The sequence below is a fragment of the Pangasianodon hypophthalmus genome, chromosome 10, assembly GCF_027358585.1.
Source record: "Pangasianodon hypophthalmus isolate fPanHyp1 chromosome 10, fPanHyp1.pri, whole genome shotgun sequence".
NCBI lineage: Eukaryota > Metazoa > Chordata > Actinopteri > Siluriformes > Pangasiidae > Pangasianodon > Pangasianodon hypophthalmus.
Window position 1 is genome coordinate 12,052,140 of NC_069719.1, and position 17,542 is coordinate 12,069,681.

General features: G+C 39.5%; 1 protein-coding gene across 3 annotated transcripts in view; it reads left to right on the top strand.

Annotated features, from left to right (window-relative positions):
• LOC113539014 (kelch-like protein 29) overlaps positions 1 to 9,345 on the top strand; it is a 93,578-nt gene extending 84,233 nt beyond the window's left edge. For all 3 annotated transcript variants that reach the window (XM_026934543.3, XM_026934542.3, XM_026934544.3), the window contains 3 exons: positions 318 to 511; positions 6,737 to 6,881; positions 8,145 to 9,345. In XM_026934543.3, coding sequence (XP_026790344.1) covers positions 318 to 511; positions 6,737 to 6,881; positions 8,145 to 8,328 — 523 coding nt within the window. In that variant the 3' untranslated portion in view covers positions 8,329 to 9,345. The remainder of the gene's footprint in view (positions 1 to 317; positions 512 to 6,736; positions 6,882 to 8,144) is intronic.
• The last annotated feature ends 8,197 nt before the right edge of the window (positions 9,346 to 17,542 follow it).

Consider the following 17,542-nt stretch of genomic DNA (forward strand, 5'->3'; position numbering starts at 1 on the left):
AACTTCACTATATCAATGATTAGACCCTGTGAATAAGTTGTTACTATAGAAATGATTGCATTACTATGTACTTGTGATTTGAATTACAGCCAGCTCTGTTGTCAGAGCTGCTGTCATAGAAAACTAATCAACATCTTCTTACCAATCAGATTCAAGAATTTAACAGGACTATGATATAAAAACATAACACATTACACATTACACATTAAATGCATTTACTCTCATACCGTGTTACACGTTATGCATTTTCTTTACCTAACCACAACCAAAGCACAGCTGGCATTAACATGGTTCAATGTGGTTTATTCTATGTCTAGGTATGACACTATCACAAACCAGTGGGAGACAGTGTCACCTTTGCCCAAGCCAGTGCATTCTGCAGCAGCGACGGTGTGTCGGGGGAAGATCTACGTGTTTGGAGGGGTAAACGAGGCTGGACGCTCGGCTGGAGTCCTGCAGTCTTATGTGCCTCATACCAATGCGTGGAGTTTCATAGAATCCCCAATGATAGGTAAGATTCTTTTGTTCTTCTGCTTGCTTTTTTATTTTTCCCTAAATTTGGATCTAGGTACTTCACATTTTTCTAAATAACTCATTTCTAGCAAACATGAATTATGAACTTGTTTAGCATTGCAGAAGAATAGGTGCTATTACAAGAGGTTAAAATGAGATTAATGTGCAGCTTGTTTATTTTTACCTTGTGTAACCTCGATCTCAGCTCTGACTAAAACTGTACTCAGTTCAGTACTCATTACTCAGTGTCACATGTCTTGGTGAAATTTTGACTGTAAGAACAGGGGGTGGATTTACAGTGATCCAGGCAGAAGTAAATCTCTGAGGGACTTCCTCGGAGACAGGTCACCAGGTGCAGCACTGCTAAGGTGTTCATTACAAAAATGAAAGGTTACTATCGGCCAATTAGAGAGAAATAATTGTGGACATAAAAAAAAAAAACGAACAACCTGAAAACCTCATGACTCACTTTGATTGAATACATTTTGTCTTTCCTTTTTTTTTCCTGTCTGGCTGTTTTATCAAGATAATGTATGTTCCACAAGGAACACTTGGTCCAAAGTGTTCTCCACTAGCTGTGACATGAACACACCGAGCCGGGACACAACAATCTATAAAATCACTGGTATACCCGCGAGCAAGCAAGCTGCTACAAAACCTGCTGATAGAGGCCAGATCAAGGTTAACAAATGGTTGTAAGGAACATTTAACAAGTTTATATTGTGGGTGGACGAGGTGTTTCACTTCCCAACTTCTCTATTTTTCTCAAATGGCATGAATTTCAAGTTCGGCAGCCCTACTGATATATATCTTGGGACAGACTGAATAATTCAGTAGGCTGTGAGAATACACATATTTTTGCACTGTGTAGCTATACATATTTTAGTGTCTGCAAAAGTGTACGTTTCTATTTATAGATGTTAAAATGTTGTTTTTAAATTCATACCATGGCTTTCTTTTTCATCCTCATGGTCTCTTTGTGGAATTGGACAGTCGACTGTCACTCTCATGATTACGACAAACAAACAGTATTTATTGCAGCCTTCAATCCAGCCATCAAATAAAGTATACACTATATCCCTGTAAATGCCTAGCACATGAAAACTGACTGGTGAAGCAGGTGTAGGTAAACACACAGTAATATTTATTCATATATCAGGATTGGATTTTACAAGGACAGGTTTGCCATATCAGCACTTACACACAGTAACCAAGTAGTGAACCACTAATATGGCTGGTGTGACTAATGGGGAATGTAAATAACAGCACAGTCTGACACGTGAAGTGTGAGTTCTGTAAAAGGTTAGAACGCGGAGCAGTGAATCCTACCAGTGTTAGATTACATCAGTAAAAAAAAACCAAAAAAAAAAAACGAATGCACACAGGAACATGACTCTCAGCCAGGAAAAGAGAAATGATATCAGCCTTGATACACAGTGAAGAAACACACACACACACACACACACACACACTCATATTACTACACAGTTCCCATAAAACTGAATTACAACTCTGTTTATGCTGAATTATAGTTTATTGAGATCACTCTAAAGCGAAAAACTCAAATATTAAATATTTTATAACCATATTTTACCTCACATAACCAGTACCTTAGACTTTTGTCTCATGAAAGAGCAGACCGGCTGTGTTTATTCCTGTTAAAGGGGTCAATGAACCACGAAGGGTTCTAGTGATGTCAAGTGGTGCAAATATGCTTGAGTACACAAATAATGATGTGTCTGAGGCCTGTGCGTTAGGATGGCATCACTTCCCTCTTGTCCCAGTCCTGTTTTAAGGTTGGAAATTCATTTATTTGGACATAGTTTTGAAGGGAATTTCTGGGGAATGTTTGCCTAAAGGTCCTTTGGGTCTTACAGCCATGTTACTGTGGCTGGTTAAAAATCAGCCAGTGGCTTTGATACCTAAATATAGCAGTGACTCACAAAACAACAAGATGTTCGTAGCAGCATATTTCTGGTTCTTTGTTTCAAGCAAAAATCCGACACAGCTATATTTAAAAAAAGAAGAAGAAAAATAAATAAACGAATAAATAAATAAGTAATAACAATAATAATAATAATGTATTATTATGTTGTGATTAGTTTTAATTACATAATCATTAGTAATAATTAATATTAGTAATTGTGAGGCAGAATTATAATACTTCTTGTTATAATGTCGTTACATATAAATTCATCTCCTCACAAGGTTACACCATTTGAGATAACAAGATAACATTTCCTTTGCAATTTAATATCATAGATACCTTCACATCATGCTGACCAAATTTGGTCTGAAACTTGAAGCATTAAACAGTTTGATTTATAAGCAACACTTCCTGTAGCCAGTTGGTGGTGCTGTGAAAACAAATCACTGGATGGAAACTGGATGGCCATAAATAATAAAAATGTCAAAGGGGGTACTGTTGAGTACCTGGGCCACGCTTGTATCCAAGCTTTTGCCAGAACATGAGGACCACCACTTCTGATGTTGTGACAGGTTTTGTGAATTTTCAAGCATGCCAGGCACCTTAAAATTGTGTGTTAAAAATACAAAGCAGGTCAGAAAAACAAACTTTTGCACCCTTGGTGCTTGGATCCTAAATAACCATTATTAATAATAACTCTAAACCATTATTAATAATAATAGCCAAGGTTGGTGTGGAAGAACTTGAGTGTCAACTCCACTGAACACCTGTGGGATGAACTGGAATGCGGACTGCACCCCGGTCTTTCTCACCCGGCATGAGTGCCTGACCTCACTGATGCTCTTGTGGCTGAATGGGCAAATCCCCACAGCCACACACCAAAATCTAGCGAGGTTATTATAACAGCAAAGGGGGACTAAATCAGGAATGAGTTATCCAGAAAGCACATATGGGTGTGATGGTGAGGTGTCCACAAACCTTTGGCCTTAGAGTGTATGAGATTAATGCTAAGCTAGTCTGCTAACTTTAGCTAGCTAAATACATTGGAGAGAACAAAAAATCTGATTAGAGCCACCATCACCTCAAACAAACCATCACCTCACTTGCTATTGTTATCTCTTTAGCTAAAAACAACTTCCAACTGGCTCAAGACACAAATTCCACAATGAGGATAAATCAGATGACTATTATTCACTATCGCTCCATCACACCTGAAACTTATTTCCCATTATTCATTATATTGTACTCTCTCACTCACTTGATTGGTTGCCAGTCACAGGCACTCAGACTTCTTTCATGCCTAAATATAGGAAGTGATGATGAAGTTCGTATAGTTTGTATTTGTAAGTTTGTACAGATTTCTCACCAATTTTGACCCAATAGCCCTGACAAAAGGCTAGCTGTGAATTAGCATTACAGGTTTGTCTGGGAGAGTGGCAGCAGCTTAGGACAAAAATATTTTCAATACTCAATACTCGCAAAAATAGTAATAGTTGTATTTATATTTATAAATCAAAAATCAATAGATATGATGCAATAGCTGGCTGTGATTGCCCAGTCTACGATGGTATACAATGATGGCTTTAACATTAATTGACAGTTGTGTAGTCAGTGCAGGTTCTGATCCCAGTTAGACCCCACAGCAGTGAGCAGCTTGTTTCATGACTGTGGATTTCACTGACTGTAAAAGAGGTGTTGATCTTGTTTAATGTTGAGTGTGCCCTTGCTCGACTCCTCTGCCCATGTCGCCAAGAAACGACAGCACCGTATTTTCCATGGAGATGCGACCAGTTTCCACACCCACTGGTTCGCTCATGCTGGGGCAGGCAGAACATTGCTCTGGGAGGTGCTCGTGCAGCGCTGGCTAATGTTATGTGTTTAAAATGTAAATAAACCTGCTGCTGAGCTACGCTGCCTACGGCTAGCTCTACCACACGCACCACAGAGCGGGGAAATGACAACGTCACACAGCCGGCTTCCTGAGAGCCGAAAACTTTGTTGAACTGAGAAAGTATGAGACAGCATGTACAGCCAAGAGGAGCTTTGTTATCAGTGAGTGAGTGTGTGCATGTGTTTGTGTTGCGGAGGGAGTGGTGGTGGGGGGATGGGGGACTGGGGGGAGCGGGGGACTCCAGAGATATTCCAGAGAGACTTTTCACATCACAAGAAAACTACTTTGAAAAATTCTCTAAGCTCCAACCACAGTTTTCCAACCTATCAGAAACAAACCAAATGCAGGTGCTACTGGGGCTGGGCAGTCACGCACCTGTTGCAGCAAAATTCATCTCTGAGCTGCACATGCTCAGAAACCAATTACTGCTCTGATCATATTTCACTGGACAATTGTACACACTCAACATACATTTTATTTACTCTATTTCTAATTTATTTTACTGTATTTTACTTATTTTATTTCATGGTATATATGTACATAACTGTTGTAACCCTTATTCTTTTGTCCTACACCGGCACCTTGCATTTTGTCACTATTTTTTTTTTTTTTTTTTTAATTCTCCTTTCTTTTCTATATTGATGCTTTGGCAATATTGTATGTAAACAATCATGCCAATTAAGTACTTTGAAAATTAAAAATTTGACTCCTGAGAGACTCCTTTAGGAGTGACGTTTTCCCTACTGAGGTTGCCAGATTGACACTTCAGTGCTTGGTAGGGGGTGCGGAGCATGTTGTAGGGCCTGAGCACACACAGACACATACGCTTGTGTAGCTTTTTGAGTAATTTCTTGGTGACAGCTTCCACACTTGTGTGGTCAAGCAAAGAGCTGTGTATCAAGGCAGATTACATCAATAAGCTTATGCATAACTACTCCTGGGCCAAAATCCAAAGCACTTCTAATTCGGAACAGTGGAGATCTGGAACACTGCATTGTCGCGAATGAGTTAAATCCAATGTTTACCTTGTTAAGAGCAAAACACTGCGTTCTGCGCTTTGTGTGCCTCTACATTGCTAATCTTTTGAATGTTTGAATGCTGATTCCTGCTGTTCTGTTTGTTTACTTTTTATATTGTACAGAATACAGATTTCACCTCAGGAGCCGCCATTCTACGACCAGGAGGGCACGAAATGTAATTAACTATACAAGATTCACTTCGCTCCAGAGAGTGATTTTGAAATTGCAGCTGTTTTGGAGAGTGTGATTGTAATTCAATTATTTTCCATCCTCATCAATTATTCATGTGCTTTCCCTTGCTTATTTACTCAAACATACACAAGTGAATTGTACTCAGTCCAGCAAAATATGGAGCAGCCTTTGTATCGATGGTCAATGCAAGGCTCAACTTGTTCACATCCAGCATTTCGTGACGCATTTGCTTCTTTTCCATTTGTTTAACGAGCATAATGAGATAAATGAATTGTGAGACAAGTTACGTGTGATGAGTGTGCTCTCTGCCCACTAAACTGAGCTTTCATTGGGTCAATAGTAATCCTGTTTAAAAGGACATAATAAGGAAGCATGGGCTGACAGAGTAGTTTGGGTAATGGCCTTTTATATAGCACAGTTTTGTAAGGTATAATTCCATGTAATTGTATGTAAATGATCTGTTTAGATCACAGCGCTCGAGTTCTCAATTCTGATTGGTCAGATGGTGTTCAATTTTCTATAAGAGCATGTGTGACAGTTGTTCCAGCTGTATTTCAAATCAAGAACTCATTCACAGGGACCTGGTGGATACACATAATCTAAATTTAATAATAAACAGATTTTTAAAGATGTGCTGTTATTTAACAAAGATGTATAATGGTTAAGCTTGCTGTGAGGAGATGTTTATTTAACATTTATGGAAAGAGTCTCCAGTGTCAGCGCTTTATAAGGGTTCTGGCACAGGACAGGCTTCAGGACTTCATGGTAACATGACAAGCTGTGTTTTCTTTTGTCTTAGTAACTTCAAGAGAGAGGCTAGTATGGAAGTAGGAGAGGCTGGTGAGGGAACAGCTGTTTATAGCTGTAATAACATAAGGCATAATAGGGACTAACTTGTTTCGCGGATGTTCCACATCATTAAATGTAACTATAAACACTTAAATGTATGAAAAGTATGTCATTCTTTAATAAATTAAAATTGTAATCGTTGACCAATTGCTCTGCTATAAGAGGAATAAAACATATGCTGTTATTGGAAAAGAATTAAGTCTGGGATCAGTCTTGTTGTATTTTTCCTGTAACAGCACGCCCTGAAGTGTTTTATTCCGGACTTAACTTATTTAATGTCTAGTTTTCTAAGGTGAAATTCTCTCTCCCTCTGTGTGTGTGTGTGTGTGTGTGTGTGTAATTCAGATAACAAGTATGCTCCTGCTGTAACACTCAATGGCTTTATCTTCATCCTTGGAGGAGCATATGCCAGAGCCACAACCATCTATGACCCCGAGAAAGGCAACATCAAAGCAGGACCCAACATGAACCACTCGAGGCAGTTCTGCAGGTAATGAGTTCAGGCTGACCCACAGTCAGTATGACCTACCCGCAGTTCACACCTATTCTGATGCATTAATGTCTGTAATATCCATGCTGACAGCTCTTTTAGTGGACAGCATCCATTTATTCTTTCTGCCTATAAACCCAGTGTTGCTAAAAACGTCATGTTTCATAAATGTAATGCAGCTGTCAAACCTCACTGGGTCATTGTGTTTTTGCTGTGGAGAGCTACGAACTTGAGAGGACCCATTACAGCGAACTGCCTCTCCGTATGTGAAAAAGTGAAGAAAGCTGTATCAAAAGTAGTTTTAAAAAAGCAGCAAAGCCTCTTACATGCACTCGACTGTCTTTCACACCATCGAGGCGCTTTTGATAGTCTCATCCATATCCACAGCTTTCTCTGCTGATTTGTGTGTAAGATCAGTGGTGTTGAAAAAGGCACAAGTGCTCTGAAACATTTTCATTCTTTAGCTCCAAGGCTGTTACCTGTCAGAACACAAAGGCTCTTCTGCCTGCTTGTTTTTACATTTCACCTGAACAAAAATATAAAGTGAAATCTAAAGTTTTATCCTCTATCAGTCCCCACATTTTCATTTCAAGTCAGAAATATTGACATCAGTGTGGAAAAATCCTCTAGAAGTGGAATGATCAAGATATAAATTGCTTTGCTAAAAAAAAAAAAAAATTTAAAAAGAAAGATGGAAACACTTTGCACTCATAAGAATTCATTTCTAGTCCCTTGGGTTAAGCTTTGGGTTGCATCTGTCTCCTGCGCTGATTGGTATTCACAGCAGAGAGAGTAATTAGCTCAGTGGCAGATGAAGCGTGGATGAGCCGCAGAACAATTGCTTGTTCTCCACATCTCCAAAACATAACGGTGTGTGCGTGGATGTGTGTGTATGTTGGTGTGCATTCGCATGCGTGCACTTCTCTCCGCACTTCTGCTGTGTGTTTGCGCTACACGTACTGTATGGTTCCCAGAAATGGCACGTCGGTTCCAGTCACAGTGCTGAGAGTTTTCTGCATTAGCATTCCGAGGCGTGCTGTGAGTGTGAAATGAACACGGCAAAAGCAGGAGATTAGGAAGTGAGTGATTTATTCTTTCCAGGGTGGTGTATCCATATCCGTGCCGTACCTTTTCACAGGAAAAGTGGTAGAAATGACAAGAATAGAATTGTCCTTACTCATCTAGCTGATGTCTTGCATCATGAGGATCCTGCAGTATTTCCTCTCCTCTCATACATTGCTGTGTTTTCCTTGCTTTGAGCAGTGCCGTGGTTCTGGATGGGAAGATCTACGCAACAGGAGGCATCGTAAGCAGCGAGGGGCCGGCGCTGGGCAACATGGAGGCCTTTGACCCCTGCGCCAATGCCTGGACACTGCAGCAGAGCATGCCATGCCCACTCTTCAGGCATGGCTGTGTGGTCATCAAGAAGTACATTCAGAGTGGCTGATGTTGGAGATGAGAAATACAGGATGCTGTTGCGTCCCTTTGCACACTCCTCCATTCTGTGCTCCCTTGCTCACACTCTCACTGCCCCGGGGTTACCAGTGCTGACACTGAAGTGTTGTGAAATCTCTCCTTTAGCTCTGATTTGTCTCATTCTCTCTCTTTCCATAAAATCATCTCTCTCCTGCTCACAACCATATGGAATATAGAAACTCTATATTACAACAGGCACTCTGACTCAACAAGGTGCCTTTGTGTAACGTATGCCACCTCAAGCTGTTGGCACTGAAGGTCTGGAGTGGCACTAGCCTTAATGCTCCATCACCACTTCAGTTCAAGTGCACACCTCTCTCTCTCTCTCTCTGTCTCCCTCTCTCTGTCACTCTGGTCAAATTTCACTTCTTTGAGTCGATCATTGTAGTTGACTGATTCTTAAATGGTTTCCAGTGGTTTTAATCATCAGTGTAGCAATATTTTGTGATTTTTCTTTCTTCAAGAGGGACTGAGCTCAGTTCTGACTCTAATGATGTGAAACATACAGTACATCTTTATAATGAGGGGGAAAATATGAAGTGTTTACTCTGCGCTGAAATTTGGGTTGCAGGTGTAAATTCATAGCTATTAGTACTCTAGTGAATTATGTTTCAGAATGGAGTGTGTTTGTGTCAAATATGAAAAAAGCATTCCTTTTTCCCCAGGAACTGAACCTGGAAGAGTAGTACTGTAGTAGGAGATGATCTCATGGACTCTGTCGTTGGCACTGGAAGGAATAGGGTTTCACATTTCTGAGCTGGACTCCCAACCTGGGCTGGTCTACAAGTTGGAGTTTCACACTGAACTAACGCACATTTCTCTTGCACTCTGCCAAAGCACAAATAATTTGAGGGTCAGAGTCATGTCAAAAATGTGATATTTTTACCTTTGTTTCCTGCTGTTTGCCGAGTCTGGCAGCATTCTTGGAATGCCGGTGGAACAGAATGGGATTCTCTGTAATTTGGGGAAGAAGACAAAATATTGTTTATTTTAGGAACTTGAAGTGTTGACGGTTGTTTCTAGACAAATGTATAGTATATTACTGAAATGGTTATGTACCAAAAAATAACAATTGATCATTGCCACATAGCAGTTATTGTTTCAATTAATGAGAGTACCTCATCATTAATTAGAACAATAATAAGTCAAATACAATTGATTCCTAATGAGTTTGGTGTGTTTGCTTTATTTTATTTAGTGCACCTGATGGTTCAGCAGGTAGTCTTGGCACCTCAGAGTCCTGAGTTACAATTACTGTTTATTTTCTCCTTGTGGCAGTATGGGTTTCTTCCAGATATTCAAGGTTTCCTCCTACCTCATAAAATGCCAGTATTGGATTGGTGAATTTGCTGGCCTGTGATGAATTGGCATGTATTCCTGGTGTATTCCTTCTTCAAATCCACCACAAGCCTGACCGGGATAAAGTGCTCACTGAGTATTTATGAATTAAATAATTAACGAATAAATGGACTGTATTGCAATGAGGATACAAGTATGTGTGTTTTTCCCATTTTCTAACCAAATTTGGACACCTGCTAATTTTACCCACCAGCCAGCTCTCCCCTCTCATATGACAGCTATGAACTGGGGAGGGTGAAGGCTAACACATGTTTCGTCTGAGACATGTGCAGCCAGTCAGCTGTATCTTTTCAAACTGCTGCAAATGCTGTGTCAGGAGGCAGCGTGACACACTCAGAGGAAAGCGCTATCTACCCTCTTCTGCATACATGAGCTCACAAACAACCATGATTGGCTAATGTCACAGTGATTGAGAGGTGAGAGAGAGTATTCCATCCCTCCCATCCAGAAAGCACAGCTAATTTTGCTGTCTAGATTCCTGACCAAAAATGGCATCATAAGGATTCAAACTAGCAACCTCCCAAAAATAGGGTGAACACTTTTCTGTTGTGCAACTAAGATGTACTTCTGAATATGAGAAAATTGATCGTGTGTTTAAACCCTGGCAATCTGGTAGTTCGAGAACTCTCCTCAAAACTGATATTAGACATTTTGCCTGGTACAATATTGCAGTTTTATCTCACCATCACAGACACTTCATTCCAGCAGATCTCCTTCTGCTTCGAAGTTAGACAAGAATCACACAGAGTGACGCAGCTGGCCATGCACAGCGTCACCCCCCTTACCCCCCACCACCACCAACACCATCCCACCCCTAGCTTTGTGTGCCATATTGTGTAATGTTGGACCAGTTCATTTCCTCTCGGCTGTTTTTATCAGCCTGGCTGTGTTAATAACAGACTGTCCTAGCCCGAGCCACAGCCTCGGTTGGCGTACCATTAAATGCGTCTGACCGGAAGCTGGCAGCACTGCACCTGTCAGCCTCCATCTCCATCTAGGCTAGAGAAGCCAGCATCCAACCCGCAATCAAACTCAGCCATCACCTTCCTGCTGGCATTTAAATAAACTGGCGAGTGATCGTGGACCTTATCTCTTATGGGTGTTGGCTGTTTTTTGATTGCAAACTTTATCTTTCTAGAAGAATTGTCACTGTTCAGTCCTCTCCTAACAATCCTGGATACTCATTAAAGGTCACTGTGAGTCCTGTAGCTGTTATCGCTGTAGCAACAATTTTTTTTGTCACTTTTTTTAGTTGTTTGGTGCCTTATTTTAGAATAACCTAAATAATAAATTTTGTGCTAGGGCTCCATTTGGATTGATAACACTACAGTGGAATTCAATAGCTCTATGTTACTCAGACTAGCCAGCTATAGTCTGACTCACAAAAACCAACAGGGGAAAAACACATCCAAATAATTATGCCTGAATGCCAAACGGTGCCTGCAAGATGCTTACGCTGTATCCAAATTACTTTTCGCAGACGATTATGAAATTGTTTTTGCCTCTAGGATCATATTAGTCAATCAGAAAAACTAGGCAGAATGTTCGTGATTTATTAAATAAATGGTTAGTTATCTGTGGCAGTGTTTCTTAAACCCCACAGACAAAATACTCAGGGACACAGTCTGGCTCTGGAGTTTTTCGCAACTCCTTCCATATTGAATTATTAACTGTATATTGCAGGATCTCATGCCTCTATGTAAATTCTGATTTTGTCTTTTGTTGTTGTTGTTGAACCTTCATGCCTTCCAATCCCTAATTTCTTATTTACTGTGCAAAAAGCATTTAATCATATCTTTACCAGTGATCCAGGGTAGCAAACACATTGTCTCACTTGTGTTCTCACATTAATATTTCTCATTAAAACCTCTATCTTATCTGAATGCTTAAACACCTGCCTATGCATGAATGCTATGTTTATTTAAGATAAATGAGCGTGAGCAACACGTCAATTCATTTTCTGGCCGCAAAACAGACTTTTTTTTTTCTTCACACAGCAGCAGTGACTGCTAATCATTTAATGTTGTTCTCCAAATAAGCATCTTTTTCATCTTTTTTGTACACAGAACACAATAATGGCTTCAAAAAGGCTGAATTGCTGCTCTGCTTCTAGACAGTCAGGTTGATGCAGAAGTGCTTCAGCTAGCTGCTGTAGGAGATGCAAATTATGCCTCACTGGAATGGTTGTCAATTTTTTTTTAAGCAGTGGTGCTTTTGTGTCAGCTATTTCGCAAAGATTTTTTTTCTTGACAACATCATTTCATCAGATCTCCATTTGCATGAGCAGCCTAGCAGTAATTAAGGGGTAACTAAGAATGCTACTGTTGACGCATCATGACTCTAGGTGCACTGGATGACAACACCTCCGGAGTGGATGTTTGACCTTCATCTGAGACGCAGACACATTTTCAATAATGGAATTGTGATGACAGACGAGCAGGATAATTATTCCTTTATTCAAATCCTTCTTCATTCAGTGGACCAGCAGTAATATTTGTTTGCATTCTTGAAGGAGAAATTGGAAAATGTTATCTGTGGAAAAGCTAAAGGTACAACTTACATACGATTTTTTATGATTACAAGCAAGGACATGGTGAGGAATTTTGGAGAGAATATTGCTTCTTTAATTTCATATTATATTTCATATTAGTTACATATATACTTTATCCTGTTGGAATTTCTGTGGATCCCCACTCTACCATTCTTCAGAATGCAAGAATGACTGTAATGACGCAAGACATAAAAGGATCAACTTCACGGAAAGCACCAAAAAAAGGATATTTTAAACAAAAAGATTGCAGAACAAGAAATGACAATTTTTGCAATGACTATAGTAGAAACATTATTTTACATTAAGCAGTTAATTTCTTTTGGCTCAGCTGAGTAAGACTTGTTTATTTCAGTCATTCATTTTCCCTCTGCCTATCAGTGCTGTTTACACGCAGCACACTATTACTGTCGGGCTGTAATGGTACTGAAAAATTTACTGTTTCTAATATTTTTCAAATGCCTCAGCAATTTATTTTCCAAGTGGGAGAAAAAATGCGGGTGAAATTCTATGTTCGCCGTCAGTCAGTCTCCTGTGGGGTACTGTAGAAGATTATGGAACATCGGACAAAGTGGAAGTCTGGTGTATGAAATGACTGCAGTTGTTCAAGAGAGAAACTGTTATTATATGGGATGTAAAACCATAACAACATTCAAGATCATTCTTAAGTGTAAAGATTACATTTCCAGTTGAATTATTCAATTCATTCATTCATTCGTCTTCAGTAACACTTTATCCTGGTCAGGGTCAGGTTGGACCTGGAGCCTATCCTGGGAACACTGGGAGAGAGGCAGAAATATATGGGATGGGATGCCAGTCCATCACAGGACACCATGCACACACACATTCACACCTACAGGAAATTTAATGTAGCTAATCCACCTACCAGCATGTTTTTGGATCATGGAAGGAACCTGGAGAATCCAGAGGAAACCCACATAGAACATGTGATGCTCCATACAGACAGTAACCCGAGCTCAGGGTCGAACTGCGGACCCTGGAGTTGTGAAGGAGCAACACTACGTATTCAATAATGATAGACATAGTCACAAAGCAATTTTACAGAAATCCAGAGGCCATGGTGGCAAGGAAAATCTCCCTACGATGATATCAGGAAGAAACCTTGAGAAGAACCAGACTCAAAAGTGAACTCATAATAAATATAAATACTAGTCCCACTATCCCACTATGTAATGTCACCCAGAAGATATTATATATATATTTAAAGTTTTCATTTAAAATGATTTCAAACCTCAACATGAGCTTCTCCAACTCCACTAATACTATATATCCAATATGATCCAGTCACCAATATTGTAATATAGCCAGTATGTATAAGCTGCTAATTTACCTCCCCAAACAACAAGCTAGCTAACTCATGCTAGCATCTGCACTTAGCAAACCAAGTGGAAAAAAGCTAGGATCTCTCAAATTACATGGTAAAGCCTGTGGTATCTATATATAAGCTGTGGCATATCACAGACTAAAAGAAACACTCTTACTTTTTGTCCTAATGAAGGTCATTATATTATCTTCTCACTCCTGTTGAAACAGCAAGTACCTTTAGGGCATCCTCACCACCGTCTGTGTGCTTTCAGACAAGCTGGCTGTTTTAAAAGCCCCCTCATTGTGACTTGTTCACAACACTGTGGGATTCTATTATATTTTATTTGGATAAACATAACGTGACATTAATCCTGAACAAACAGTAGGGATCTTTCAGCATGACTGAAAGCTAGGATGAAGTAAATGTTATATGAAAGGAGTGGATGTCTGCGCTTCGCACAGGGTTCAGTGTCAGCCCTTTAAACCCACTCTGTCCTCTGCTTATTTGCATGAATGATAAAAGCAGAAAGTGGACATGTGACCATGAGAGATGATGGCCTTCATTACTGACACAATCACAGTATTTACAAATCTATGTTTATTCCCTTCTTTATTTTTCACTTAGTTTCCATTTTATAGTCCATGACACATGATAGCTGTAAATTGCTGGTTCCTGAAACTATAAATTGACTATAGACTGTGCTAATCTAGATAAGGGGCAGGGGCACCAAGCTATTCACACATTAAAACATTACAGCAAGAGAAATACAGGAAAGAAAAGGTTCAGAAAAATGCAGTTTCACCCAAACCATATGAGACTGTGATGAAATTTCTTCATCTTCACTTCCCACATCTAATTTCACAAACTTGTTCTTTTTTCTCGTCTACTTTCTTAACCGTACTTTCAGTTTCAGGCTCTTTTCAAGCACCGTTCAAATGGACAGATGGATAATTCCACAGCTGCCTTTTTTTTCTTCCATTACTCTCTCTCTCCCTCTCTCCCCCCTCTCTTTCTCTCTCTCTCTCTGTGTCTCTTAGCAATCACCTTTATCAGGTTTTTTTCTCTTATCCTCCCTCAAATAACAACAGTGCTCATCCCCACACCAATCTGTGCTACTCCTGTCATCCCTTGCCAGTCATTTTTCATGGTACTAAGCTTTGGCTTTTTCTTTGTGTTCTTTTTTTTTTTACTACAGCACAATTGTGGTTATTTCTTTTAGCCCTTCAGCAGCCTACAATAAGACTTTTACTTCTTCTCCAAAAGACTGTACATGCTCCGCTTCCGGTCTGAATATTGTTAATAATTAAATATTGTTAACAGTTTCTGCTTTAAGTCTTAATTGTAAGTGTATGACTAGAAAGAATCTGAAAACTCATGAATATTTGAGAAAGCTTTTGCAGAGTGATACAGCTTTAACTTGTCCCTGTTGCTTCATCATGGAAGCAATTCATGTCTGTGAACACATTCAGGCCTAATTAGTTTTATAATTTGAATGAATTTGTGTTCATTGCAATTCATAAACATGCGATGAATTTTTTTTTTCTTTATTGGACTATAACTTATAACTCGCGCACTTTTCTTTACAGTATCCAATAATTGAGACTGGAATAATGTAATATTCCATCACTCACACACTCACTCAGGATATGGCTTTATCCTGGTCAGGGCTGCACTGGATCCAGAGCCTTTCCCATGAACACTGGGTGTGATGCAGGAATTCACCCTGGAGAGGATGCCAGTCCGTCACAGGGCACAATACACACAAATCCACACACATTTAATTGTTCTTTGGGAAGTGGGCAGAAACCAGAGAACCTGAAGAACCCCACGCAGACACGGGGAGAACATGTGAAACTCCACACAGACAGTAAGCTGAGCTCAGGATCTAATCAGGGAACCTGGAGCTGTGAGCTGGCAACCACTTGTGTAATATTCAATTCAATTTTGTTTGGATAGCACTTTTATTAATATACATTGCCACAAAACAATTTTGCTGCTATCTCAATGTAGATTTAGATTCAGCCAGGAGCAACAATGGCAAGGAAAAATTCCCTGAAATGACGTGAGGAAGAAACCTTAAGTAGAACCAGACTGATGGATGTTCAGTTTAAGAATATTGAGAATAAGAGTCCTGGGATGAGCACAGGATGGACTTTATGGTTAAAAGCAACGGTCAGTCTTGGGCATCAGCTGTTTTTTGTATTCATTTCTCAAGTTTTTTTTTCTTTTTTCTCTGTAACAGCTCCTAATTGACTGATAGAACACTAGTTCTTTATAATGGAACTTAATAAAGAACTGATGGCAAACCCTTCATATTGTCACTCACTCTGACTGTATTATTCTAGCATAGATTTCCCTAGCTGATGTCTCATCACTAGCTCTTGATAAAGGATTTGACTAAAATGAACTCTTTATAATATGATTCATTTTGAAGGTATTATATTTCATTGTTACAGAGCTTCTCAATCACTACTAGACAACTTTCTATTCAACATCCTTGGTATATAGAAATGCATTTATGAAGTCACAGAATTGATAGCTGGCTTCTCAGACTTGATGTAAGGCTGGATTTGACATTTTAACACCTGTCTACATGCGTCTGTAAAATACTCTGCTTCTTCAGACATTAATTCAATATACAGCTTGCACTGTATCAAACATCAGCAGCTCTTTATGGAGTAGCTGTTTGTGTGCAACGTAAATGTCATTTGCAAAACTAATATGTTAGCTACAAAATGTAGCTAAATGACACAAGCTGTTAAGACTAAAGCTTGAGGAAGTTATTGGCTGAGAGCTACAAAATGCACATGGGCTTGTTAATGTGGGAAAAAGATAACTGTGTTGTTTGTGACCTCTGTGTGTCTTTGTGCGTGTGTGTAAGTGTGTGTGATGCGGTGCTGTTTCTTTGAGTTCAGTAAAGGGATTTTATGCATGAACAGTCCAGTGTCCAATCAGCTGGTACTTCAACACAGACACAAACACAGCCAGAACTCTCACACTGACTCTTGGGAATTTCTGGTATATTAGAATAACAATAAAACTTAAAGTCTGAATACACTGCACTTTTGTAAAAAAAAAAAAAAAAAAAAAAAAAACTCAAGGTTTCTCAAGTTTTTTTTTATGTTCAACAAGTTTAGCTTTCTTTAGAAGTTACACTTGAAAAGTGTACATTCTATTAGAAACCTTAATAGGAACACTTGCAGCTGTTTTCCCCATCTTCAGCTATCCAGTTTTGTTGAACTTGGGCCCACTGTAGTTCTTGGCTGACAGGAGTGGAACTTGATGTGATCTTCTACTGTAGTAGCCCATCCGTCTCAAGGTTCAGCATTTTATGTGCTCCGAGATGCTTTTCTGCTCACAACAATTGTAACAAGGGGTTATTTCAGTTACTTTTTGTCAGCTCAAACTGGTTTAGCCGTTCTCCTCTGACCTCTCTCCTAAACAAATACACTTCCCCCCCCCAGAACTGTCACTCACTGTTTTTTGTTTTTCACACTATTTTGTCATACAAGAAAATCCCAGATCAACAGTTACTGAAATACACAAATCATCCAGTTCATCTGACACCAACAATGTAGACTTTTGAATGCTGTCATAAATGTGGAGATTGTAGCTTATTTGTACATTAAACATATTTATGAATTTTCCTCACAGTTTTGCTGTAGTTTCTCATAATGAAATAGACCAACAGTATTCCTCTCATATTATTACCTCTGGTCTGAGAGGGATGGCACCTTCTGTTTCACCTCCATTCACACTGCTGTTGCATGACACTGTTAAGGGACTACCAGAGAGGAAGAACACTGCTGTGTGATCAGACATGCACAGGCATGAACAACCCAGGACACAGCTGTGATATGAACAGTAGAATCTGTATATATCTTCCTCAGCATCATAAGCTATACTATATGCCCAAAAGTATGTGGACACCTGACCATCACATCCTCATTT